The 27,942-nt window shown below is 45.8% G+C and overlaps 1 protein-coding gene across 2 annotated transcripts in view; it reads right to left on the bottom strand.

Annotated features, from left to right (window-relative positions):
• Window positions 1-27,942, bottom strand: part of Rtn1 (reticulon 1) — a 185,912-nt gene that overhangs the window by 3,100 nt on the left and 154,870 nt on the right. Inside the window, exons 1-6 of one of the 2 annotated variants that reach the window (XM_055595340.1) lie at window positions 18,388-18,584; window positions 5,051-5,258; window positions 1,924-2,062; window positions 836-905; window positions 329-375; window positions 177-235 (exon numbers count right to left, since the gene is read on the bottom strand). In XM_055595340.1, the coding sequence (XP_055451315.1) occupies window positions 177-235; window positions 329-375; window positions 836-905; window positions 1,924-2,062; window positions 5,051-5,258; window positions 18,388-18,448 (584 nt within the window). In that variant the 5' untranslated portion in view covers window positions 18,449-18,584. Of the gene's footprint in view, window positions 1-176; window positions 236-328; window positions 376-835; window positions 906-1,923; window positions 2,063-5,050; window positions 5,259-18,387; window positions 18,585-27,942 lie in introns of those variants that run through there. The other variant, XM_055595339.1, reaches the window with a different exon arrangement.

Here is a 27,942-nt window from a genome sequence, read left to right as displayed (position 1 = left end):
TGAATGTTATACTTATTTAAAAAAAAAAATAACTAAGAATGAAGGTATGACCCAAAGGAGTAAACGATAACTGGAACCTATTATTTTGCTACCTCTTCGTTACATCTACCCAAGCCACTCCCGTGCCTGCTTCGGAGCACGACTCCTTTTTTTGTGAACTGCACTATGTGACTTACTTTGCCACGACAGTGTTTATGTGAGTCCTCACGAGTCCCAAATATTGGTCGATCTGTGCCTACAAAGAGGAAGAGATTATGAGCACACACAAACAGCGTGGGGGGAGGGGATCCACATTTCACATGGATGCCTGACCCCACGCGCAACTCACCTGGTGCTTAATGTACACCACAGGTAGGGTAAACATCGAAACCACGGCTGGCCCGGGGAGCGGGGGGGAGGAAACAAATATACCATTAGAACTCTGAGGTCAGCAGGAGCAAGATGCATTCTGCATCGCCATGTGACAGTAGCGTTATTTGGGAAAAAAAATAGCATTTGTAGATCAAAGATGGCAGGGAAAAAGGAAAAAAATAAATAAGAAGGAGGACGAGCCCTCTGTAGAGAAACCGTTATTCCTAGAATGAGGATGTGACGTGCCCTTTCAAGATGACGGCTGGTGACAATCGATCCACCCATAGCTGCCGCAGCAGACGTAGAGATACTAGAAGCCAGTGTGGTGATGGGGTTAAAAAAAAAAAAGTCACACTTAAACATGCATTGTTAACTAACTACAATTGAAAGGAAGATACTCTCCACTTGGGGACATCCAATATCCGTTCCTACCAAGAAGCCGAAGGCTGGCAGCCCTGCAGTCTGAGGCCCAGGAAGCCCTTACCCATAAGCAGCAGGGTCAGGCCATTGAAGAGCGCGCCAACGTAAGTCAGGAGCCACATGAGAACTGCAAACTGAAGAATGAAGGGGATCGTCAGCGAGCCCACCATCAGCCCTCCCAGACGGGGTTCACACCTTTCCCGAGGTAGGATTGCAGTTGTTCTAGTTAGCATTTCAGGTCCCCCCCTCCAAAGACTAGAATGAATGGCAATAGGGAATAGATTCCCGGGAAATTATTTTGCTAGGAAATAAAAGTACAGTAAAGTGTCGAAACCTCACTGTACTGGTCCCTTGGAGACCTTGGATCATGCTGTTAAGATTCAAGGGACCCAATAGAATCAGAGGCTAAGCTAAGCATTCGGCAAGCTGCAGATCTTGGCTGTTTTTATAAGGGCCCAGGGTTTAAAAAGGAATTTTTACATTTTTTTTAAATGGTCAAATTAAATAATAGTATTCAATGATTTCTATTTAATTTAATTTACAGTGCTTATCAATAAAGTTTTATTGGTACACAGTCATAGCCCTTCATTGACAGATTGTCTTTTGCTGCTTTTGTGTTGTAGTGTTCAGGGTGTGTAGGGATAATAAGGCTTGAAGCCCCAGGCCATATTATCTGACCTTTACAGGCCTCCTCTGACCTTTACAGGTGAAGTTGGCTCGCCTCTGTTCTGGTCCACAATTTGTACCTTACAAATATTAGCAGTCAGCAAGTGTGATCTCCAGACATGTCTCTAAGTATCTGTGACAGCTCCTGTTCCAGGGATGTACCTTGAAGATCAGGCCCCTATCTCTCGCTGTTCCCCCTGACTCCCACATAAACTGTCTAGGACTGTCTGATGTAAGTCTGATCCTAGTTCTTCCAAATACTACTGGGTAACCATGGATATGTGTAAATGTTTCTGGGCCACAGTTTCATCGTTTGTGGAATGAGGGACTAGCTTGGATGAGTTCTGCGGTGCCACACAAATAGACTCTCAGCTTCTCGACTAGTGAGCGCTTGCTGCGTAGTGTCTGAACTGTAGCTGCCTACAGTAGCCTTCCTTTCGGGAGAAGCACTCAGTTCTGTCAGGCAGGGGGAGGAAGCCGTCATACTTTGAGGGAGTCCACCAGGTCCTGCACGAGGAAGAGCCTCCGGAGCTCTTTCAGGGTGCCGTTCACGTACAGCTGCAGGCAGTCCGTGTACTTCTGGATCTGCTCCTGGGACAGCGTGATCTCCAGCTCCAGGTAGGCCCTGTCAACAAAGCATCCCGAGAGAACGCCATTAGAGGCCTGAGCTGCACCCGAGGGCCACGCAAGTGCTCGTCACACTGGGAGAACCATGGCTGGGTCATTCCCAAGGGCTCTGGCTGCTGGCCGGAGGACACCGAGCAGCACACTCTGTTTCTGTACTCCGGGAGGGCAGAATTTCTCACTCGCTGGGGGTTCCGTGACTCTAGCTACACAACACAAAGGGTTGAACTGGTAACACAGAGAAACTAGGAAGGACCGAGAAAGACGGGGGAGCAGGCCACTCCTTCACTGACTTTCCATACACAATCACAATCTTCCTGGGTACCAAAAACTTCCTGGGTACTGAAAACCCCAGCTGCCACACTGTTCCCTGACAGACTCTAAGAGTCTATGTTTAAATTTTGAAACTCGCTTCCAGGTTTCCCTAGAGAACGATGGTAACATCCGTGGCCTGGACCATATTAAATACTCATTGGTCCCAGTGAATGATGTTTTTAGTAATGAGTTTTTTTGTTTGTTTGTTTTTTCATTTGTTCAGGTGGTTAGATTTAACCCACAGGTGGTAACCTAAATAAAATATAGAATATATTTGTGTAATATTCACAAGCGTTCTTTGCTTGGCCACACTCCTCCACCAGGCTCTGGCTTCCCTTCCCTTTTCCTCCTCTCCTATCTGAAGACGGCTCTGGACCGGCTGCCTAGCCTAGAGTTCTTAAAGGCATGAGATGCACAGAGCTGGAGCGCCAAGCAGTCTTTGTCTTGAGTTGTAGGGAGAGTTATGGACTAAAGGCTGTGCTCCTCTAGAACTCCGTGCTGAATCCTCACTCTTAATGCTGTTGGCATTATCAGCATGGTACCTTGGAAGGCGATTATTTCAGAGGATGGAACCCTTATGAATGAGACTGGAGCCCTTGAGAGTCCTTTTATCCTCTCTATTGGAGCCCCCAAAGAACTCTTGATGCCTCATGAGGATCTAACAAAAAGGTATATAATTCAACCACAGGGCAGTTTCATTACAGATTTTGCACAATCGGGAGAAATGCATTTTTTTCATCATTTCATCCAGTGAGTTTATGGCACTTGGTTATAACAACCTAAACTGACTTGGGGAGTTTATATTTACATTTTAAGGCTTTCTTCCCTTGGAGACAACACTTACTTGTCCAGACAGTATGCTGTGATTAAAAACACAGAGTCAAGTATCTCTTTGCTGACACAAGTGAATACAGTGAAGCAATTTTAAACTTTATTTGCCTGCTAGAGGACAATAAAGGAATCAGGCTACATAGAGTTTTCGACTCTTGTTCCTGTAACTGGTACCAGAAGCAGTAAGCCAAATGGGCCCTAAGTCCCATGCTTCAGCCTTGGGACAAGAACATGGCAGTTACAGAAGCAATGAAGCAGAATGTGCAAGAACCATGGATGGGCGAGGACAGAGCTGGGGCAGAGGAGAACAGCCGTGTCGAGAACTTGGCCACAGGCTAGTGCCAGTCAGATCTGGGCTGTGTGTGTGCTAGAAACGAAGACACACCACTTCTGCGTGCTCTTACCTGTTGGGCACTGGAACATGTGAAACCAAGCCTCGGCCCAGATGGCCCAGTAACTCACGTTAGAAAGAGGTGTCATGAGTGTGCACCATGAGGAACCATGAGTGTGTACACTGTCACTGTGTTTGGCACTGAGGGCAGGACCAAGATGCTGAGGGGGACGTATAAGAGCAGCCTCGACCTTCAGGCTACCCAACCTCGCACTGGGCACCGCTTTCTTTTCTGAGGCTCTGCCGCCCCTGGGGATTTGGGCTGGCTGGCACGCGAGGCGGGGTAAGGGACACACAGAGCCGGCACCAGTGAACCCTGGCCTCCGGCCCAGACGCCGCAGCATCTCATGAGCACATCTCATCCAGGTCTCACACTGACCCGCAACAATATGACACGAGGACGCGGGAGGTGGGGCCTGCGGGCGGCTGGCAGGTGCGCGTGACACCCGCCCTGAATTCTGTGCTGAGATGGAGAAGTTAGCCACAGTGGGGTTGGTTGGATGGCACTGGCAAGGCTACCACTGCCCTCTGCCACCCGTGTTTACCTAAACCGTTCATAGGTTGCCCTAAAGAGCTGGGGAGGGGAGGCGGAAGGGACGGCTCAGCAGTGAAGTGCTTTGTGCTCTTAGAGTTCCCAGAACTCAGTACCTCCTTGGGCACCTGCATACATTTGCATTCACACATAAGAACATGCATGAGCACACACACACACACACACACACACACACAATTATTAACAATAAAGTATTTTAAAAGACTAAAACTTCTCTCCCTTTGAGTAGTCACTCAACCCCAATTTTCCCCGCATCTGCATGTGGTAAGAGCGCCCATGAACCTCATAGCAATCAGAAGCTTGGGCCTGTAAATAAGAATCCCAACACCCCGTCCTTGTTCTACAGTGTTTACTGGCTACCTGACTTCCTAGAACCTGAGCATTCCCATCCGTACATAGGGGTTACAGTGCCTGCCCTGTCTTCCTTCTCAAGAAGGTTGGATTAATAATTGTTGGAATTCTCTTAAAAGGGAAATGAAACAAAACAAGGGATGGGAGAGATGGCTCAGAGCTTCAGAGCACTTGCTGCTCTTTCAGAGGACCTGGGTTCGATTCCCAGCACCCACATGGCACTACAACCATCCATAACCCTAGTTCCAGAGGATCCAACAGGCCCTCACGTGGAGCACATCCATGCAGGCAGAACATTTTGCACACACACACAAAGCAAAACAAGTAAATCTAAAACGCTATTTTAGAAACATTGCACACAGAGAACAGGTTGTGATTGCTTTCGTTACCTAGTAGTGTTGTGATAAGAGTGTGTTATAGAAGCGACCACCAGTGACCTTCGGTGGTTAAAGGGGGGGGGGGTTTCAGGGAAACTCTAGGAGGTTCCTGGGAGGCAGAGGGAGCACCCAGAGAGGCAGGGTGAGGGCTAGCCAGCCTGAGGCACTCACTTGAAGGGGTGCCCCTCATCTGTTTTCTGTACAGCTTGTAGAACGGACTTGTAGATGCGGAAGCTGATGGTGGCTGAGAGGGCAGCCAGGGCCAGGTAGGCAACGACGCTCACCACGCTGAACTGGGTCAGGGAGAAGAGCAGCAGCAGGAAGCTCCCAAACACGATCCCCGTCTGCTTGATGTCGCGCCAGTACAGGAGGTCAATAGCTGCGGAGGGGAACACAGACACACACACTGCTCAGCCCCGGCAGGGCCCTGGTGAGCCCAGGACCATTCTGCTGCAGCTGGGGCTGCAGTCTCCCACTTGGCAACGGGCAGAGAAATGATGGCGACACCCGGGACACTGACTGAGACTCCATTTTGATTCATTAAAGTCCCCAAGGCTAAGGACAGTTCACAGATTCACAGCCATGACTCCAGCGAGCAAAGATATCGCTCTGGGTGTGTGCAAGCATATTGCTATGGACGCTACCTGTATGGTGGCTGGGAGTATGTGATGTTGAAACATTTGAAAATACAGAAATTGTGTGGAGGGCCTGTTCTTCCCTCTGATCACACTGATTACACGCATAACTGGAGGCCTCGCTGTCAATAGTGGGTCTCAACAGTGGCTCAGCGGATTAGCTGCCACTGAGAATAGACAGCAAGGAAACAGAGTTTGGGAAGGAAGGTGGTGCCTTTGCAAGGGAAGTAGAGGAGACCTCAGCCAATACCACGTGCACCTGAACGGAAACAGTTTTCTTCCAAAATCCAGGCGAAACTGGCTGTGTAACAAACCCTGAAGTTGACACTTGCAGTGCTGCGGATTGTACCCAGGGCCTCTTGTGTGTGAGTGAGGCCTTTAACCTATCTTTTAAAGCTGTTTAAATGTTTTATTTTATTATAATTATTATTATAGGACTGTGTCACCAGCCCCAGCTGGCATTTGGATTAAACTTTTTGCATACTCCCCGTGGTGGTCTGAATAAGAAAGGCCATCATAGGTTATCATAGGTTCATATATTTGAATCCTTGGTTCCCAGCTGGTGGAACTGTTTGGGAAGGATTAGGAGGTGTGGCCTTCTTGGAGGAAGTGTATCACTGAGGGCGGGTTTTGAGGGCTCAAAAGCCCACGCAGTTCCAAGTTTCTCCCTCTCTGCCTCCTACTTGTGGATAAAAATGTAAGCTCTCAGCTCCTGCTCCACACTGTGCCTGCTGGCTGCCGTGCTCCTAGCCACTATGACAGTAAAACCCTCTGCAACCATGAGCCTCGAGTGTAAACACGAAACCCATTTATGTTTCATATGTCACATACACACCCAGTGTGGAGGCCACTTTAGACGCTTCAAACCATTTCCGTGCAGGCTCCAGAGTTTCACGGTGTGGTATTTGCCATGTGTGGCATATTGGCATCTCAAATTGTGTCTGTTAGATTAGATCAAGGGTAGCATGCCCCCACCTGCTGACGATCAATGGCTGACGAGGTGACACGGAAACAGTGTCCAGGCAAGTGCTGAACCCTCCTCCCAACACACTGATCTCAGGGGGCTGCAAGGCAAGACGACCTTTCCCCTGGCCTCAAGGGCCCCCAGCAGTATGAGACTGGAGAGAAATGCCCTTCCTACCAATTGCCTTGTACCACTACAATGGTCCCTCAATGGTTTCAACTCAAAGTTACCAACAGCCATTTGTTTGAAAAAAAAAAAAAAAAAAAAGCAGGAGTCCTTTTCTCTTATGATACTTCTCTGACACAAGAAGCAGGGAAAGGAAAAGCTCAAAGGTATGTTTGGGGATGAAACAAAGATTTTTATTTCCTTTTAAAAAGTAGGGTCAGGGCCGCAGTCGGCTCCAAAAGTCATTGTTGTGCTAAAGCCTCTTTCTACCCAATCATCTATCACACTGGTTGACCATTAGAAATAAATTTCCTTCAATAACTTTCTTTGTGTCCCCAAAGTCCATGTCATCATGTCATCATGATCTTCATATATATATGCCACAACCAGACATTGTATGAAAAGACTTGCTTTTCCTTAACAATGATCACAGGATATGCCCAAATAATTTTCCCTTTAGAAGAGTACCAAAGTATAATATTTTCAGGAGCAGAAGACCTTTGGTAACAAATGATCTGTGAACCCCTATAGCCCTGAGAGCAGGTAACAGAGGTGGCCTTGGAGGAAGTCTAGATCAGCCAGGCTGAAGGTCTTGGGCTGTGGGGAGCCTTCAGCAGCTCTGCTCGTTGAGTTAGTCAGGAGCCCAAGCCCAGGCTTTGCGCTGGGAGACAGGGCCATAATAATATATGAAGTGTGGAAACAGGGAGACACTCTTCAGCTACAAACGAGCAACTGCAGTCTGTGGGAAGTGTGACCTGCCCAGCAGGCAAGCGGGGGTACAGGCAGCTTGTAAGGAGGAGATTTCCTGGAGTACTGCGAGAGCTGGGGAAGGTGCTTGACACCCAGCCCTATGACTAGAGAAGGAACACGGGAAAGTCTACAAGTTGTTTTCAGACCAGAAAGACACAGGATTTGCCACTTCTACCTGATTCCCCACTGAATGAGGCGCTGACCACCTACCGTTATAGGTCCTGCCTAGAAAAGCCTTCTACATCTTTGACCACCTGCTCAAAAGGCGGAGAGCAGCTGGTACCCAGTCTGGGGCGATCTTGGAAGAATCTGTGGGCAAGGAGGTTAACTGAGGCCAGGTGTTTGGCCAGCAGCCAGCAGCCCTGTCCATCAATCTAAGATTCCGAGAAGCTTCTATTTAGTCGATCAACAGAAGATGTCTTGTAAAGGGTGGGCTGTGGACTCTGGGTTCTTTGTGTCGGTATTATCTGTGTGGACATTGAAATGTTCAGAGCTTTCTCCCCAACAAAATAGTTGTGTTTTTCAGTTTCTGTTAAATGGCCCCTCAATTCACGCAAAATCAACTTTGGGCCATATGATTCTATTTTAAGCTGACTTCACAAGGAGCTACTTAATTGGGTTGTTTTTCTTTTAGCAAAATCAAGTCCTTATCTATCGTTTCTTGATCACTGGTTTTCTAACGGGCACAGGAATCAAGCAATTATAAAATGTTCTTTCTCTATTTTTAAGGATGTGGAGGCCTAGCTGGGATGACCAGACAGTCTGTTGAACAGACCCCAACTCAATGCCATTCTGTCTGTATTGCAGAAAACACGAGTTGCTATTGAGGCTGTGATAGTCCTGGATCGGTCTGAAGGAAGATGTGGGGGTGTTTTGTAAACTTGGGATGCAGTTGTTAAGGGCATGAGGTGGTTAGGGAAGCATGCAGGATGAGAGCAACATTTCCAAACGCAGTGAATGAGAGGTTACCATCACTGATAAAAGGGGAATGTTAGGGGATTTCGGGGTGAAGATGATACTTGTTTTTAAACCCCTAGATTCTGACACAAGACCTAGAGGTAGAGCCACAGCCTGGGGTATTACGAGACTGGAATCTCAGAAAAGTATGGCATTATACACAAAGTTAATTTTTTTTTACATGCTTCGAAGTTAAATGCTTTTGAAAGGTTCTGTAACAGTGGCCTCAAGTTAAAATGGCCTTTGATATCATATCTGCAGAGCTCTTCAGGGGTCTGCGCACAGTAGGCGGCTGGAAACTTGATAAGCCAACAGAAGTGAATGTTGATAAACAGGATGTACTGTTGGCATTTGGCTGCATCCGGAATAGAACAAAACAGTTGAGTCCCTGGAAATGGAGGAAATTTCTGAGAAGTGGGAGGCTATCGGGGCACAATTTAGGATGAAGCCATTGAGTCAGACAGAAGTGGGGCTACACAGAGAATCTGAGGCTCTCGGTTTGACACAGCAGTGTAGATTCCAGTATCAATGAAGATAGAAGCTTCCCAGAATTCCACGGGAAATACTGCGGCCACACTAAGGGAAGTGAGGACTGGGAAAGGGCATCTGAGTCTGGACACTGGAGCGCTGGGCAGCCCTGTGCAGGCAGCTGTGCTGGGAGTAGCAAGGTAAAGGAGTAAGGGGCTGAGGAAATGGAAGTTCAGAGAGACAGGGAAGATGGCCATCTGTGGAGGAGCAGCTGTGTCCACAACCACAACTCGACCTTCTAACTGAGAAAAGGGTGGGTGTGTAGTGAAAACGAGTGGGGGAAGAGTTCTGAAAGAGAAGACAGGTGACTGAGCAAGAACTTGGAGAAGATGGATGGATTAGTCATAGCCTTTCTTCCCAAGAAAACAAGGAGAGAGATTTTAGGAAAAGAAGCAGATTCGGACACAGATGTGTTGAAGTAATGTGGCGTGCCTGGAAACTGAACTCTGATCTGACATGGAACGTGGTCAGTGGGTCTTCCTGAGTCTGCGGAGGTTAGGGGTGTGGCTGGGCGACAGCAGGAAAGGTTGAAGCCTGTTTTATGCAATAAAGTTGTGACAAGCCATACATGGTGACTGAGCGATTGAATGTGGCTGATTCCAAGTGGGGCAGATGCTCTGAAAGTGCGAACTAAAATACAGGGATCTAGACTTAGTTAGAAGAGGAGGAGGAGGAGGAGGAGGAGGAGGAGGAGGAGGAGGAGGAGGAGGAGGAGGAGGAGGAATGCAAAATATCTGGTTAATGATTTCCATGTTGATTATATGTTGTAAAGCTAATGGTTTTGGATATGTTGGGTTAAATGGAATACACTACCAAAATTAACCTTGACCATTTCCTTTGACTTTTTAATGCTGCTGCTAGAAAATTTGAATATTTACATGTGGTTTACATGATGTTTCTGTTGGGTGATTCCGCTATACAATGAGGACTCCAAAAGGAAGGAATAAAGGAATCACCCCAAGGCGAAAGGGGCTTTGATTAAAGTCCGGGACTCCAGGTGAGCAGGCAACAGGGTTCCATTCAGGGTGCTGTGGTCAGTAGGTACTGAGCCGGCCTGGAGCTGAGAACTGACACACAGCAACACAGTGAGAGGAGACTAAAATCCAAGGGGTCAGAATTGAAAATGCAGTACCTGGGCCCCCGGCTTACAGCAGGAGACAGGCGGACCAGGAGAGTGAGAATAGCCATACACGGTCGGAGTGCAGGCAAGTGGTTCGGTGATCCAAGATGGAGTGGAACCTGTGGGAGGCGATGAGGCTGTGATTTCAGAAGGGAACTTCTGTGCTTTGGGTTCCAAAGGCTGGCTTTTCTCAGCTGAGTTTTGATGGGACTGATGGGAATCTGTGAGCAAGCTTTGCCATATCTGCTATGGTTTGACTATAGCTTGTTCCCCACTGAAATTCACTGTGGAACTGAATCCCCATTGTGAAGTTTAAGAGGGTAAAGAACCTAATCCAACTAAGGGATTTAGAAGTGGAGACACAGAGCAGGGATTAGGATGGAACTAAATAAGTCCTCAGAATGGAGCCCCTGTGAATGGGCACTGGTGGCTTTACGGGGAGGAGAGACCAGGATACAGGGACATTAAGTATGCTCCCTGTGTCTTGTCACCCGATGCCCTGTAGCACCTTAGGGCTCTGCCAGCACGAAGGTCATCACCAGGTCAGGACCCCAACTGTGGACTGTAAAACTGTGTGCCAAAACAGGCTTTTCTTTACAAGTTACCAAGATGGTGCTACTGTGTCATGACCAACACCAAGTGGAATAAGACCACAGTGGAAATGGAGTGGTAGGTCCCTGGATGAGGCTTCCTTAGTAATCCTACAACTGCAGCGAATGACCTCAAGCACCTTGGTTAGAAGAGAGACAGTTTCCCTCATTTAATATCCACACGTAGAAAAGCCAGCAGGAAGTTAGGCAGTGGGCACGTATTCACTGAGCATGCTCCTAAGGACAGGCACATCACTGCATCAAGTTGACAGTTCTCATAATGAAGTCCACTCTGCTAAAAACCCAAGAGGCGGCACACTGGATCTGAAAGGATGCCTCAGCAGGTTCTATCATCAGTTTGAGAAATGGGCTAGGTTTGGTGATCTCATCTTAGTCCACAGGTATGAGACCACAGCCACCAGGAACAAGAACTAATGCTGTCAAAGATGAACTGAGAGAGCAGAAGAATCTCACTATCAAACATCAAACCAGAGGGCCAGTAGCTTCCGTAATCTCGCTGAAAACAGAAAAGGCTATGAGAGCAGTGTTCCATGTTTAGAAGTACTGGAAATTAAACACGATGTCAATTTTCTAGACAGAAATACCGCGATCCAAATGCTTTTGGTTTGGAAACTCTTTTAGATGCATACAGCTCTCTGACCCCAATATTGGCTGTGGTGTTCAGAAAGTTGATTAAAAATGTATAAGCAAAGGAGGCAGTGGTGAAACCATCCATATTTTATTTATAAAACAAAATGTGGCATAAGTAAATATAAAATGGCAATAAATTAAACAATTGTCTGTATTATCGATCCATTTCTTTTTTCTTTTCTTTTCTTTTTTTTTTTTTTTTTTTCTGAGACAAGGTCTTACAGCCAAGGCTGACCTTGAATACATTATGTGGGCAAGGCTGTTCTTGGATGTCTATTCCTCCTACCTCTGCCTCCCGACGCTGGGATAAAAGACACGTATTATCATCTCCAGCTACCACCATTATTTGGAAATTGTAGGTGTCTTATAGGCACCCACCGCCCTCATCCAGAAAAGCACCATCGTGTCACACGTTAATACTACTTAAATAAGGACAAGTAGGAAAATTTAAAAAGAAAAAAAATGTTATGTTGTAGAAATATCAGCATTTCAAACAAAGAATCACTGACGAATAATATGATATTGATGGTTACAGACTTTTTAATCAACTCGCAGTGCTCTGACTGCAGTGACCAACGACCTCCTGAGAACTCATAGCAGACTCCACAAACCTGGGCTCTCTCCAATCCAGCATCCAAAGAAAAGATGGGAAAGCCAGTTTCCAACTGATCTTCACGAGACCAGCAGTATGTCACCACAGGGCGCTGACACAAAGACACTAAAATGACTTGCCCTGCTTAGCCTCCCATTTTACACTGAACAGGAAAATCATAACAGAATTGCAGTACACCACTTCAGAGACCTTCAAAGATGATGCCTTTCAGTGGAGTAAACCCCGATTTACATTTACCACGACAGAGGCTCCCACACAGCGGTACTTCAAAAGGTAGTCCAGGAAGCCCTGGGCCCGGCTGGAGAGCTAGCTGCTGGCAGAACTCCTGATGCCCTTTTCCAGGCCCGCCCCTCATACCACCTAAACAGCCCATCTAGCCGTCAGGAAAAAAATGCCAACACTATTTTTAGATGTTTCAGTAATCCCGTGGATGTTTTGAAAGGGAAGGTGCAAGAAACTCAGCATTTCCTATGCATAGCAAAAGGGTCCGTTTAATCCACTCTCTACATGAGCTTTGGAGAAACAGAGGAAAACAGAGGACTTGATGGTCAAAGCTACGGAGAACAGCAATATCTAGTACCTTTCTTCTGCAAATAAAGACAACTACGGCACAATTCCCACCTGCCGCTGCGTGGCTTGGATGGAAGTGAACTGTGAGATGATCACTCAACCCTTACCATTTTCCCTGAGCTGGAAGTGATTGGGTTCTTATCTTCAAGCTAATCAGTAGCACTCCTGTTTTCTCCTTACTGTGAGGAGAGCACACTGACAACCAGGTCCAGGGTCACCATGTGGGACCTGGCCAGGAAGAGAAGCCTGGCAGGCTGCACACACTTAAGTCAGCCAGCTTCGCTTTCTTCTAACCCTTAAGCTAAGTCAAGGCCTCACTGGCGAGAGTCCGGTATTTTGGTCATCAACCATAACTAGCCACAAGATCGTTAAGTGTTACACACTGTCTTAAAGTTCATTGTGGCAATGGAACTGAAGAGAGCCTCGGAGGCACATGGGTGCCTTCTGTTCTGATTTCTAAAGTATATACTTGATTTATTTTGACCAAAATCACAACAGCGAAAACATTGCTTGAACCAAAAAGATGTATAGAGGAATGTTTTCTCCTCATAAAGAGTCCCATTTGCTAAATCATTGTGCTCTTGCAAATGTGATTACATTTGACCTCTGATCCTTCAAGAATCTATTTGCTAAAGTGTAGCTTGGTAAAGCCCAAATCTAGTGATAGCTAACATTTGTTTGGACTCAGCTGCCACCTAGTCAGATAATTATCTTTATGTATTTTATTTATTGTGAGACATGTTATCACTTTGGGTTGGCTCTGGAGCCCTGGGTAGCCTCAAAGTCATGCAAATTCTCCTGCCTCAGTCTTCTGAGCACTAGGATTGCAGGCACGAGCTACTGTTGTTGGGCCCAGAATATGTATTTTACAGATTCATTAACATTAAGTTTTTAGCCTTGAATTGTGAGTTAATTACAAAGAAGCCATATTTTCTCAAATGGCTGTGGTTGTTTCAAAAGAAAAAGCAAAGAAGAGTAGTGATATGAAAACAATGTATGGGGTAGGGCATGTGGGAATTTCGGTGTATTCGTGTGTGTGTGTGTGTGTGTGTGTGTGTGTGTGTGTGTGTGACACAGAGAGAGAATTCTTTTTCTCAACAAGGAGATGACACTCTGGCTCTGAAAAGCATACACTCAAGGTCTAACAGGTTTATTTTTTTTCCCCTGCTGGGTTCTGTGGATTTTTAAATTTTAACGATATTATAAACTAATTTAAGACAACACTCCATATTTATGTTCCAAAGAGAGACGGTCTAAAAATAAAGAAGGCCAGCCAGCTGTAGTGAGTGTCTCACCCTCAACCTGTATTCTGTGTATTCTTCACAATGCCCCAGTCAGAATAGCGATGCTGGTTTTTTTGTTTTTTTTTTTTTTGTTTGTTTGTTTGTTTTTTTGTTTTTGTTTTTTTTTAATGATTAAATACCAACTCATGAAAATCTGAGAAAGAGAACAGACCTGAAGACTGTGGATATAGATCAGCATTTTTTGTCAAGCCCTCTTATCCATTTTTAAATGCTTACTTTTAAAATAGATATTATAGAAAGTCCATGCATGTAGCTTAAACTGAAACGTAACTAGAATGACTCTAACGGGCTCCCGTGGGAGCTCATTAGAATCTACCCCAGGGAGGAGTTTGCTGTATAACACTCTGCTGTAATAGTTGGCATTTTCTAATAATGAGTCCAAATAAAAACCTGATGTTGGTAAAAAGGTAAGACTGGTTTGCTGCCACATGTAAATGCATGTGTGTGTGCATGTGTGGGCGCACACGTGTGCACGGCTGAGTGTGCATGTGTGTCCTCGTGCGGAGGCTGGAGATCAGTCTCTGCTCAGGAGCCATCCATCTCATCTTTTTGAGGCAAGGTGTTTCACTGGGAACTGAGGCTCCCTGAGGTTAGTCTGTCTGGCCAGTAATCTCCAGGGACCTGCCTGTCACCACTCGGCAGTTCTGGGACTACAAGATGACACTGAGATTTGGGGAGGGGGATCTTTCTTGAGACCTCAGGCTTATGCAACTGGTACTTTATCGACTGAGATATTTCTGCAGCTTTCAAATGCAATTAAAAAAAAAAAAGAGTGACTATTTCTTTCCATGTGTGTGCCTAAGACATGTATGTTTTTTGGGGTCTTTAATAAATGTTTCGGCTAGGAACAGCTAGATCTGACCATCTGACACATTTCCACAGAGCACTGTAGGCTACCGCAGAATTCCGAAAAGAGTTCCTTTCGGAAGACTAACCAAATGTTTCATCCAAAGTTTGCATTCTGGAGTCATGATGCAATGAGGTAGGAAGTGGGCCTTCGCATCAAGCATGTAACAGATTGCCAACTCCACTGTACGGCCAAAAGATGCCACCCTGCAAATTTGCTGAGCACAGCGAAATCCAATATAGGGGTACAGACAGGGTCCTGTGGATGTACGTTGCTCATTATTGTCTTCCTGGCATAGGATCCTTTGGATCTGAATTGCGGTTGAAAACCAATATAGGTCAAATTGCTGATCCTCACTCTTAAGCCCTGAATTCCCTGCCCAGCACAGTGAGAGGAATGTCATGGAGGCCTAGGACCAAGTAGTCGTCAATATTTGTCAGAGTTTAGAGTGATCAGCCAGTGATGGCGGGGCTGAGGGAAACAGTAACGTAAGTTAAGGCCTGAGCGTGCATTACCGCGAGATAGATAGAGGTAGATGGGGGTTCACGTTCTGGTCAGTCAGCTTTAGTAGGGGAGGTGGTGAGTGCTGGGAGGGGAAGGGCCTTTTCCTGATGATTTTGCCACTTCTCACAAGTCTCATTTTTAGCTCCTAATCATCTCCCTCCACCCAAGAGTCAACTGGAACTCTGAAAGAAGATCCTTGGCAAAACGAGAACTCGTGAATATGAGGGCTATTCACCATTATACAGACAGCCCATCTGTGGATAAATCACTGAGGAGAGCACCAGCCGCCTCAGGGGCAGATGGCAGAGCAGCGGGAAGCAGGGCTCGGCTGTCACTAGCTGTGCACTGGACGGAAGCTTCATCTATCACCTGCAAAATGAAACCGTGAAAACAAACGTCCACGCACAGGGTTCGAGAGGATTGAACAAAACCAGTGAAATAGCCTCAAAAAATGCTAAGACGGTTGTAAACTGGAAGGTTAGCGCCCTCAGGAAACGGAATCCTGTAAATTTTAGAGGTCGTTCGTTTGTTTTGTTTTTTGAGATAGGGTCTCATGGAGTGTCCTTGAGCTCACTGTGTGAGCAAGGCTTCCTTGAACCTCTGATCCTCCTGTCTCTATATCCTAATGCTGGGATTACAAGTGTGTATAGCAATGCCTGACTTAGCCTCTCTCTGTAACCATTTTTGGTTCTGTTTTTGTTGTTGTTGTTTGTTTGGTCTACAGTCCAGGGCAACCTTTGTACCATCTTCATGCCTCAGTCTCTTCAGTGCTGGTAGTATAGGAAGCATGAGCTGCCATGAATTGTCTTTAGCTAAAAATCATCTCTCTCTCTCACACACTCACACACACAGAACCCATGCACTCTAGTTTTGTGATGCGTTTCAGCGAAGCACTCTGATGTAATTTGTGGATGAGAATTTTAACCATGCAGAGGAAGCCTAAAGTCCATGCGTTTTCTGTCCAGGCAAAGCTTCCCAACGCTTCCGGAGGACATTTTCAGCAGCCTCTCCTGACGCCTAACCGGACTGGCAGCAGATCCTAGGACACACCCATGCCATTTGTATACGGAGTGCTGCTGGCCTAAGAGCTGGACACACGATGAAATTACTAGACATTGGCGGCTCCAACCCTGTACACGTATATTAAACTCACGGAAGGAGTGATTTTTTTTTTTTTTCTTAACAAATCACAGTGCTAAGCTCCAGGGTGGGGCCCAGCAGCCTTTGTGTTTCGTAAGCATGGCAGGTGAGTCTCAGGTGCAGCCAGGGATGAGAACAAATTGCTTTGAATGACAGGGAACTAGGGTGAAGATGTGTCTAGAGCCTGCTGTAGGTTTAGTCTATGGGTGAAAGTTCTGACAGCAGCAGGCATGGGGGGGGGCTGGGGGAGGGGCAACAAAGGAGTAATTCCTTCTTACCACAGCTCTTTGGTGGCACAGAATTACCTAGTTAGTTTTTTTTGTCAGTTTTCAAGTTAATGACTTTGTTCTATTTGAGAAAAGAAAATCAATGAATCTAATGACAACCAAAGGTCACTGGGTATAAAGGCTCTTCGGCAACCCTGAATTAATCTCCACAAGTATCGGTATGGCTGGAAAGAGACACAGTTGCCCTCATGAGGGTGAATTGTTGCATTTCAGGCCAATTCCTGATTACATAAAAAAAAAAAATCCACTTCACAATTTAAAATAAACCAATGCAAAACCCTTAGCTCTACAATGCCGTAACGCTCCGCATCTACACAAATAAAACGCAAAGCCTGCCACCTTTTAATATCTGCTTCTGTTAAGAGTGGAAGACACCCAGAGTCAGACCCTGACCACCAGCCTTTAGGTTCATCTGAGCTTGCTAATCTTAAGAAGACACGTTTGTAGAGCGCGTGCACCCACCTGATGGGTCTAAGCACACACGCACGTAGACAGGAATGTTACAAAGCATCTTCGCAGCCAGCTGCTCTGTTCAGCATATGCTGTTCCCTCCAGCTGTCATCATTTGCTAAAATTACACCCCTCGGCCGCACAGTTCTTATTTACTGGCTCTTAAATTCATGGCCCACCTATGTCCTTTGGACAGTAAATATTTCTAACAGGCCCACGGGAATTGAAGCAGACTGCTGTATTTAATGCCAGTACCACCCAATTCAACAAACATGAGCCAAAGCAAGGGTGCTTTGATTTCGAGATTTGTGTTTTTATCTTTTCTTAAGAAGAACTAAAAGAAAAATCCTACAGAAGCATTAAAGATTTTTTTTTTTTAGTTAAAAAAAATTAGATAAAAGATAAAAAGAGCTACCACTCCCGAGTGCTCTTGGTCCCCAAGGATGCTGCAAACCTCTGCAGGTTCCATTGAATGCGCCTTCTTCAGAACTCTATTTGTTAAATATCAAAAGACGTTGGATCTGACCAACCCTCCCCCCCCCCCCCTCCCCCCCCCCAAACCATTCTTGCAAAGCCTCCCTTCCTTCTCCTTATGCAAGGTGAGCAAGGTGAGGGGGGAAAATCTTAACTGTAACAAAGGAGAGATGGATATGTGAAACATGAGGCTGAGTAAAAATGGCTGAAAAGCAAGCGAGGATGGAGTGCGGCCACACCCAGGGCTGATATGGACCATTTCTAAACAAATCTGTTAGCCCAGAGGGCAGCCGCTACTGCTTTGCTATTTCCCTCCGTTCATTCCACCGAAACCCATTGTTACAAATAAACGGTATAGGTTATTCCCGTGACAGTCACAAACACCAGAATATTTTAAAGTGAACCAAACCTAGTAAGTGGCTACGCCATCATATTTTCAGGATTTGGAGAGCTGGTCTGCGTTTCCAGTCTCCTTTGTGTGATCACAAATAACAAGCCCGAAATGGGTGTGTCCCTCTCTCCTAAGGATGCCCTCTCAGTTAATAGCTCTGATCTCAACCTTTGGGCAGGGAGAAGGAAAAAAAAAAAAAAAAAAAAAAAAAAAAGCCACTGGGATTCAGAAACACTAAGGAAGCACTTTAACTCCGCGGCTGAGAAATTAAACAAACCCTGAATGAGCAGGCCAGAAAAGCTCCCGAAGGAGGCAAATAATGCATTATTTACAACACCACAGTACACAAGAAAACAAAGGGGTGAACTGGGAGGGGGCAAAGGCGGCGGGGAGGGGGGCAAATATCATCCATGTCGATTTTTGCCAAGCACAGGTTTACTCCCCCCGCAGAAAGCTTCTGGGTGTAAAGCATGCATAGGTCCCACAGGTGAAATGATGCACAAAGGCCGAGTCCGGATCGCGGTTCCGCGTGCGCCGCAGGCATGCACAACCGAAATAAAGAGAATACCCTGACTTTTCCAGTTGCTCCACACACAGTCCATCTTGGTGGAATCGGCGGTGGCCTGCATGGTGCGGGCTTGGCGGGCTCGCCGTGGCTCTCCTCCAGGCGGCTGAGCTTGCACTCGCTGAGCTTGCGTCGCTGGCCGGCTGCGGCGGTGGGCTCCGGTGGCCGCGCGGCTGCAGACTGAAGCGGCGCCGGGAGCGCGCTCAAGGGGCGGGCGGGCACGAGCGCCGCAGAGCGCGACAGCGAATCAGCGCGGTCCCGGAGCCGCGCGCGCGCGCGCGCTCCTGCGCACGGATGCTGCTGCTCAACGCGACCGCGGCGGCGCGGGCTGCCCAGCCTCAGGCAGCGGCCCCAGGGAGGGTGGAGGGGGTGATGGGCGGGCTAGGCAAGGGGGCGGCGTGTGTGTAGGGACTGGGGAGGGGGTGGCGGAAGAAGGGGAGAAGGGAGGAAGGAAAGGACCGCCCGCGGCTAAGGAGACTGGGGCTATTCCTAACCAGTGTGGTGGTGCATATTCTAGAAATTTCTTAGAAGCATGAAACCTGTTGGCGAAGACAGGCGGCAAGACAGATGCCATGCTTACAGCACAATGCCCACTAGTCCTCCCTGTTCGCTCGCCTCTGCTGTCCCCAATTCTAAAAATGTTGGACACAGATTGTTGCCTGGAATCTTCCAAAGGACTGCCAAATTCTGCCCCTTGTCTGGAATATTCCACAATTACCTAAAACCTTGTGAATAAAATTGTGGCTACCATCCTGCCATTGTCCATGCAACAACCACTGAAGAGAATCTTACTGTACTCCCAAAGGACTGTAGTTCTGTGTTTGTAAGCTGAAAGAATAAATATCAGACCGTGGGATGTGGAAGCCCCGGGTCGAAGCGCTTAAGTATTGGCACATCACATGGCGTCATTGGTGATCGACAGGGGTCATCAGTTTGTGGGACACTCAAACAGAACTCAGAGCAGCAAAGGGCCCTCTGTCAACAATGTCGCCTTCGAGACTGGGCACAGTGGGGTGAGGGGTCTGGAGGTGTGTATAATTTGACAGGTGAGGTTGGCTTCCAGGACTAGCTAGCCAGAGGCTGCAGGAGTCCCAGTCAAAACATTTTGACTGTAGAAGGTGGAGAACGATGTCATTACGTAGCATGGCCTCCACAGTAAATGCTTTCTTGAAACATACACGGAGATCTTGGGAGACTGGACAGAACATAAGACAGCAGCGAATGGATAGGAATGGTCTGTGGGCATTGTTTGGAATGGGGTCCATGCGAGGTCAAGGCAGGCATGAAGGCGGGGGGGAGGCTCTGCATTGGGGAACCACAGAAGAATGTCAAAGGAAGAGTTCCTAGGCGTCAGCACTACATGTCTCGTTCTGATTTTCCTGGGACATAACCTGTACTCTCAATGGGTACTTTTCTCCTCCTGAATAAATCTAGGTGCCTCCCTGCTTCTCTTTGAGTCTGGTCAGACTCAAATTCGTATTTGCATAGCCTGTGTTTGGCAAAGGCCTAGGGCAGGTTGTGCTTGTAGATAGGATTTCTTCTTCATTTTTTAGGAGGATACGGTCTTTCAAATAGGATCTTTGGAGTCATGCATATTCTTTTCAGAATACAAGGTTCCAAAGCAACCAGCTGGGCCCCCTGACTATGGTTGCAGCATCTGAAGTCACGCCCCAGGAAGCTTACTAATTATGGCTGCAGGGGATGATTTGGCATTTCTGGGTAGCTGACCTCTCCTCCAGGGGATGAGGGTGGGGTGGGGCGGGGGTGGGGCTCTCCAGAGCCGATAGGGAACACGTGATGACAAAGCACTTTTCAAACTCACCTCTAGAGGTGTGGTGGCCTTGTTCTGTCGGTACCTCCACCATCACCCCATCTCTTTCTTCACTTCACAGCCAGTCATTGCTGGGAATTCAACCAGCAGGTTACTGAGGAGTCTGGTAAATTCCCATAAGGTCATCAACACCAACATCTCTCTGTCTCATGCAGACTCAAAGAGGATTGGGCTGGACAGGAGTCTCGAGCCTTCTGTTGCTGCCCCAGACACTTGTCAGACTTTGGAGCCTGGGCCACTAGGAGGCACTGCCAGTCCAACAATAGCTTTGGGATTCTACATGAAGGTGCCAGCAGGTGCCTTCCGTGGGAATAGCCAAGTTCTAAGTGTTCTCCCACATTCCCTGCAATGCTATATATTGCCAGTCGGACTGCATAGGGTATATTGTTAATCTCAGCAGGAAAGCCGAGCTCAGCACATTCCCAGCAAAGGACAGCGGTCAAGGGCAAGCTCTTTCTCAACCAGAGGACAAATCGTATCAGAATCCTTGGGCTGCGCATCTTTATCCACCACAGACATGACTCTGAAAAGGCGGTTTAGCTGAACAACCGCATTTTTTTTTTCCTGAATCACGCTAAATCAGAAGGAAGCAGTTTGATGGAGATTGAAAAGCCAGTAGGGACATCTGATAGCTGAGGGTTGAGGAAGTAAGTAAGACTTCCGATGATGTCACAGGATTGCTACTAATGACACTAGAAGTGAGGGGTTTCCGATCAATGCACGGGAAATCAGAGAAACAGAAATAGACTGATGGAGAGACAGAGGGGGGAGATTGCTGCACTGAGAGTCTCTCACCCATGCATTCATTAGACCCACATGTACTGTGTCAGGTACCTGGCCTTCAACTGGGCATCTCACAATACACAGAAAGTTCTAGCTTTACATGTTTGTCACTGTGAAGTAAGACTTCACTTCCCCCAAACATGGCAAATGGATACTCTCTTTGCTTGCATCCGCATAGAACTGACTGACAGCTCTCACCAAGTTCAAAGCAAAAAAACGGGTACAAAAGATATGTAAATTTCCTTAAGAGGTGAATGAACATGGGAAGCAAAGAAAGCTTGCTTAGAGCAGGCAGGAACTGCCACAGCCTTCCAGCCAGGGAGGAACAGAAGGGCTTTTTCCACAGCCAGCTCAGAACTCTCGGATTAGGTGCCTGCCAGGAAAGGAAGCGATTTCTATAGTTTCCAAGATGAAATCATGCATCGCACAGCCTGTTTTAAAGAAAAGCAAAACAGCCAAATTTTGTAATCTCATCCCAGATTCAGATAAATGCTGGGGGGTTGGTGTGCCCACAGTGGCTGTGTGGTGTCTCTCTCCCAGGGCTCCAGCATTCCGCTGAAGGAAAACAGTACCACCTACCCTGATAGTTCATTCAACAAATATTTATTGAGCACTTACAACATGGTCAGCAGTGGTCTAGACAAAGAGCAGAGCTCTTAACTTTCAGGATTTCCCGTGCTAGGATGTGGAAGAGGGCAGATAAAAACAGGAGTTTTAAATACACAGTATACTCTTGCAGACAAGTGTGCAGGAAAAATAAAGCAGGTATAAAGGGAGAGAGAATGGGAATGGTGGATTTTTGCTATTTTATAAGGAGGGTCAGCAAGGGAAACTTGGAGCAGACACCCAAAGACTAGGGAAGAGCCCTGTGTCCTCATCACCCCAGCACCCAGGAAGCTCAGGCAGGATAGTAAGTGTGAGGCCAGCTGGGGCTACATAGCAAGACCTTGTTTCAGAAGAAAAGGAAGGATAAACAAAAGAAAAGAAGGAGGTAAGGGAAAGAGTGAAAAGTGAGGCAGGGAGGAGGAAAGAGGGGAAGGAAAAGAAAGAAAATGCAGAAGAGATGATTAAGATGTAGAGGGAAGAATATTCAGAGACACTTTGAGTTCTTATGCCAGGAAGAATAACTGTCAACCCAATTCAGGCATTCTCTTAGAACATCTTGATTTTTTAAAAAAATACTCTGTAAAGGGTTGGAATTGGAAGTAAAGGCATAGAAGTAAAAATAGACTTCATTATGATCAAAGAACATTAAGGATTTGGCTCTATGATGTATGGAATAAGAAAATTTAAAGAGATAGCCAGCTTGGTACTTAACTGCTGAAACAAGGCAATGCATGAATTGCAATTGTGGAGCTTGAGATAATGGATTAGCACTCATAATTTAGAAAATGCATTTTCATGTGTTCTGGATTATAATATCTCTGGGGAGTAGAGACAGTTGCTTTGATTTCTGGATTCATTCTTTCATTCATCCATTCATTTGATGTACAAGTATCTATGGCCATACTAAGCATGTGTCTCTAACTACAAAGGGAGCTTCTTACTGGATACTGTAACTAGATGGAGGCAATCACATAGCTGTCTGTAAAGGAAGAGTGGATGCACAAGATGGAACAGAGCCGGGAGGAGCTTTCAGGACAGGCACCCAAGTGTAGGTGATAGCTGAGCTAAGTGCTGAGAAGAAAGAGCCTTGCCACTTTGAATGGTGGCAGTTTCCCTGGCAGACAAATCTGAAACGTGAATCGTAATCTCAGGCACATGCAGGGGTCACTCTGTGACAAGCCCGAGGAACAGTATTTGTCAGTAAAGGAGGGAAAGACCTTGAGGTTTCAAATAGGAGACTCAGTGAAGAAGGTGAATAATTGATCTGCACTGGGCATTTTACAAAGTAGGACATCAAGTAGGACTTGTGATGATCATTCAACTCCTCAACAGAATACTTAAGTTATCAGTATCATGACCCATATCATACTGAAACTGAAAAGCATCCAGGGGAGGAGATGGCAGGGGTGAATGGTGTTGGCATCTCAAGCCTGCTGTCCCCGCCTCAAAGGAGGTGCTGGAAGGAAACAAGATCTGTTTAGCAGAGTAACAGCAGCAGGTTCTCTCACAACCCTAACCCTGTCTAACCCGAACCCGTCCAGCCTCGGGTTCTTGGCCCAACACTGGTGCCGATGATGGGTTTCATCTTGTGCAGCAGGACTTACTGCCAACTAGAAAGTGGTAGGCTACTTTATGATCACACTACCGTTCTGCCAGTGAGGATATCTTTCCAGGCCAGTCATAGCTGTAGCTCACATGGTTCATAGCAGGGTAAAACTGATGATCTCTTCTCTCCTCTGGTAGCGTTCGCCGCATCTGCTAGCACCGTGAAGGCTATCCGGCGGGGATGAAGCTTCCGGGTCAGCATAAGTTTAGTATCTCCATGTTCTGTGACTCTTTAGCAACAGGATCTTACCATCCAGCCTGTGCACACTTGATTTGTGCATAGATAACGATAATAATAACAGTAATTTGTTATGCCCATGGATGAATGCATCTCTCAGCCCTCATCAGAGAAGCTTCCGTCTGCGGTAGATGGTAGATAACACAAAGGCCCACGACCCAGCAAAGTGCAGAGAAGAAGGGCCCGTGGGATGCTCATCCCTAAATGGAACATCTGTACTCCACACACACATACACATACACACACACACCAGGGCTCAGGGATCATTGTGTAAGGAGAGGAAGGGCCAGAGGCGGTAAACAAATACAAGGAAACAGCGTCCTCCGGACACATCAGGGCAGCTGCATGGACGTGAACAGCAGTTAGCAGCATGCACAGGCACCACGAATGCTCAAGCCCGAACAACCCCCAGAAGGAGAGGGAATCCTTTGATGAAGCCCCGCCCCTGGCGGACGCTATGGGCAATTGGAACCCGCTGGGAAAAGGAAAGCTGGTGTTCCTTAAGAGTTAGGTGAATCATCCTCCAGCGGGAGGCCACACGTCTATGAATGCACGGGCTCCGCAGATTTGATGAACGGAAAAGAAAAGGGGGACGGAAAGGTGAGTATCTCAGGGAGGAAGTGGGCCTGAGAGAAGCTGGGGAGGAGGTGAATATGGTACGAACATTTCAAAGAATTAATTTTTTAAAACCAGACGTCAGGGGCTTGGAATAGGGTTTCATGTTTAAGAGCACCTGCTGTTCTTGAAGAGGCCTTACGTGATGCCTAGCAACCATCGAAGGGTCCAAACATCCTCTTTTGGCCTCTGTGGTTCGCACACACACTTGCAGATAAACAGCGCATGAAGACAATCTTTTTGAGACACTGTTGATGGTGTTTGGAGGAGTTTTTTAAAAAGAAAGGCAAAACTAAAATGGAGAGTGAAGTAGAATGTACGGTAGGAAAGCGAGCGAGGGAAGCGTCCTACAGTCCTTGAGTTGTCAGGGAGGGAGGATGTGTTAACTCTACACTCGCGACACATCAGATTTGGCATGTTTAGCATTTTTGTGCCAGCCCTATAAGAAAACAACCATTTGACGGAACTTCAAATGAGTGAGGTAGATGAACAACAGAATCAAGTCGCTCAAATCAACAGAAGCTAGAAAAGGATGCGCTTCCAGGATGGAAAGCACAAATGTGTTAAAAAATGTACTGAAAATATTGTCTGAACAGGGCCAGCGAATAACTCAGAAACTCGAGTTGATTAAAACAAAATGAGCTGAAAAATGCTCAGTGAATGAAAGCCCAATGCATTATTCAAATAGAAGAGTCAAAAAATAGAAATGGAAAAGGCTACAGCAAGTTAGTGACTATTCACAGGTGATTTTCCTAACTGCGATTTACTAATGCTGCTTGTAGGCTCTTTGGAACGTTCTATACTCACAGTCGAATCTGTTTTTAACGGAAAAGCTCTATCATTTTTCTCTTTGCCCTGTCTCATTTTGTTTATTTATCTGCCTGTTTATCTGTTTACGTGTGCGTGAATGTGCTCAGAGCCCCCCCCCCCCCACCACCTTGCTTTGCGAGACGGGGCCCTCTCACTGGGTTGGAGCTCCGCTGACTACTAGCGAGACCCAGGGATCTCCCCAGTGGTGGGATCTGGTGTTGAGCTCAAGCCTCATTTCCTGAGCCATCTTCTCAGTCCACACCGGCATGCTAAACTGACTACGGCTGGTATGAAGATAGTGGCCAGAAATGGTAATGGGTAACTTTGTCTTCCTCCCGAATGACAGGGACACACTTTCAAATTTTACCATTGACTGTGGTATTGGCTTTAATTTATTTATTTTTTCTGGGATTTACGGGATTAGGGAATTGTTACTCTAGCTCTGGTTTTCTGAACAGATATTAAATTTCAGCAAACACCTTTTCTGAAGCCACTGAAACGAACATAACGTGTTTCTCTGGTTATTCTATGATGCACAAATTACACACAGTCAGTTGTGAATGTTTTATAAAAATTTTAGTCCTACACTAAACTTTATCGCGTTTTTAATGTGATACCTTTCAATATGCTTCTCATTTAAGGTTCAATTTGGAAAACTTCCATGTATAATTGTTGTATTTGTAAGAAACATACTATACCTTGCCAGCACCACCTCCTCCTTGGCCTCCTCCTCCTCTTCCTCCTCCTAATCCCCCTTCTTCTTCTCCTCCACCTCCTCTTTCTCCTGATCCCCCTTTTCTTCCTCCTCCTCCTCTTCTTCTTATGGAACTATCTTTCTTTTTCTTTTGCATTATGGTTACACTAGCTTCAGCAACTAAGTTGGAAGATGTTCCTTTTTGGAAGGGTTTCAGGTAAAATGAGATACCCTGTTATAATCCGAAGAACTCACCACTCGGCCCAGCTGGGTCTAGTTGACTCACATAATTCTTCAGTAAGGTCTGAGATGCTCCTGCTTTTTAGTTTCTGATTGTAATGTTAGTTTTATTCAAGTAAAGTTGAATATTAAAAAAAAAAAATTGTTGAACTGGGAATACAGCACAGTGACAGCAAGCCCGCCTAGCGTGTATGAACTCACAGGTTCAGGCCCCAGCATTGCAAAAGAAAAGTATCATTGGCAGCAATTACTCATAACCTGACCGTCTAACATTTTCAGTGAGCTGGAAGAGTCACCGCCGTGTCTCCCCTTCATCTATGACATTGTCACATTTTCCCTGTACTCTCTTCATCACCTGCTTAGACACTTTTTTGTTATAAATTTATTTTAAAGATTAAATCTTATTTGTTGTGTTTTCTTTGTATATTTGCTTTATATTTCATTTTATTATTTTATTTTAATTTGCTTCAGTTTTACCAGACCTTTCTAATGAAAGCATATTTTTGTTTTCAACTTAAAAAAAAAAAGATCTGTTATGCTCATTTAAAAGCACACAGTTTGGGCTGGAGAGATGATCAACTTTGACAGAGATGTCAAGCCAACTTGAAAGAATATAGAAGCTCTACAATATCAGTCAAGTTACGTTGATTAGCAGCAGTATTAAGTAATCTATATTACTCAATTTTGTATCAGTCAGATGTTAAATGAAGTGTATTGCAACCAATTTTTATGTTGCTTTGTCTGTAGATTTTTTAAGTCTATTCTTTCTTGTTTATATATGTTGCTGAGAATTTTTAAATTCAAGCCTATTGTGTCTAACTGATAAATTTACCTTTATCAAAAAAAGGCTGTCTTTATCTCTAGCAATAATCCTTGACCAAAAGCCTGGTGATAACATATACATTATTTTTCTTCTGGTGTTTGTGTAATAAAACTTATTTCATATATATATATATATATATATATATATATATATATATATATGAAAAACACACACACACACACACACATATATATATATGTTTGTTTGTTTTTGTTTGTTTATTTTGAGACAGAGTTTCTCTGTGTAGCCAGGGCTGTCCTGGACATGCTTATAGACCAGGCTAGCCTTGAACTCACAGAGATCCTCTTGCCTCTGCCTCCCTGAGTGTTGGGATTACAGGAATGGGCCACTGTGATCTGCACCTCTTTATGTTATTGTAAACAGCACATTCTTGAACCATGTTTTTAGTCTAGCTAGTTAGCTCTGGAAAATGTTAAATTCATGTGTTAAATCATCGATACCACCAAACCTGTCAGTTTCCTACTTCCTGCTTATTCATCACACCCATTTCATTCATTTCTTCCTTAACCATCTTTAAAAAGCATCACATATGCTTTTGTTCATTTCTGTAATTGTTTCACAACTTTTAAACCAGATTTAAAAGTTATGCTTTCTGCTTCCTGATTGGAGACACACTGGCCGGCTTCTTGATGGTTCTGCCGCTATCTCTTCCCTCCCTAAATGGGCCTTGCCCTCCAACTAGGAGCCCAAGTAAACCCCTCCTTCCTTGACTTTCCTTATTCAGTTAGTGGCGGAGTCTTCCTTCATTCCTCCTGACCCATTTTCTAGACATCCAATTAAAACAATTTTTTTTTCACTTGATCATTGGCCTTATGTTTTTGTCTCTTGCATGTCTACGTATACTTTGTAGTAAAATGAACACTGTGTGTATAAAGCAGTCATCAACACTGACAGTTGATGCTGTTTGCCTTCAGAAAAAGTTCATCCTTCGCCTGTTACTTAATAGACTAAGTTGTTGATCGAGGTCAGAAACTGAACTGAGTCATTGCGGGTTTCAGGTTTTTTGGTTTTGTTTTGAGACAGACTCTCAGGTACTCCAGGCAGGCCTCCACATTTCTGTGTCAATAAGTAGCCAAGTGTCTTAGTTAGGGTTTCTATTTCTGTGATGAAACACCAAAACCAAAGCCACTCTTATAAAGGAAATTATTTAATTGAGGGCTTGCTTACAGTTTCAGACGTGAGTCCATTATCACCATGGCCAAGAGTGGGGAGGCAGGCAGGCATGGTGCTGATACAGTAGCTGAGAGCTTTACATCCTGATCCAAAGGTGCAAGCAGAGAGAGGAGAGAGAG

This window comes from Psammomys obesus, unplaced genomic scaffold, assembly GCF_907164565.1.
Source record: "Psammomys obesus unplaced genomic scaffold, mPsaObe1.curated_primary_1811, whole genome shotgun sequence".
NCBI classification, from domain to species: domain Eukaryota; kingdom Metazoa; phylum Chordata; class Mammalia; order Rodentia; family Muridae; genus Psammomys; species Psammomys obesus.
The sequence above is the reverse complement of the archived record's forward strand: the minus strand, read 5'-3'. Positions and strand labels throughout refer to the sequence as shown.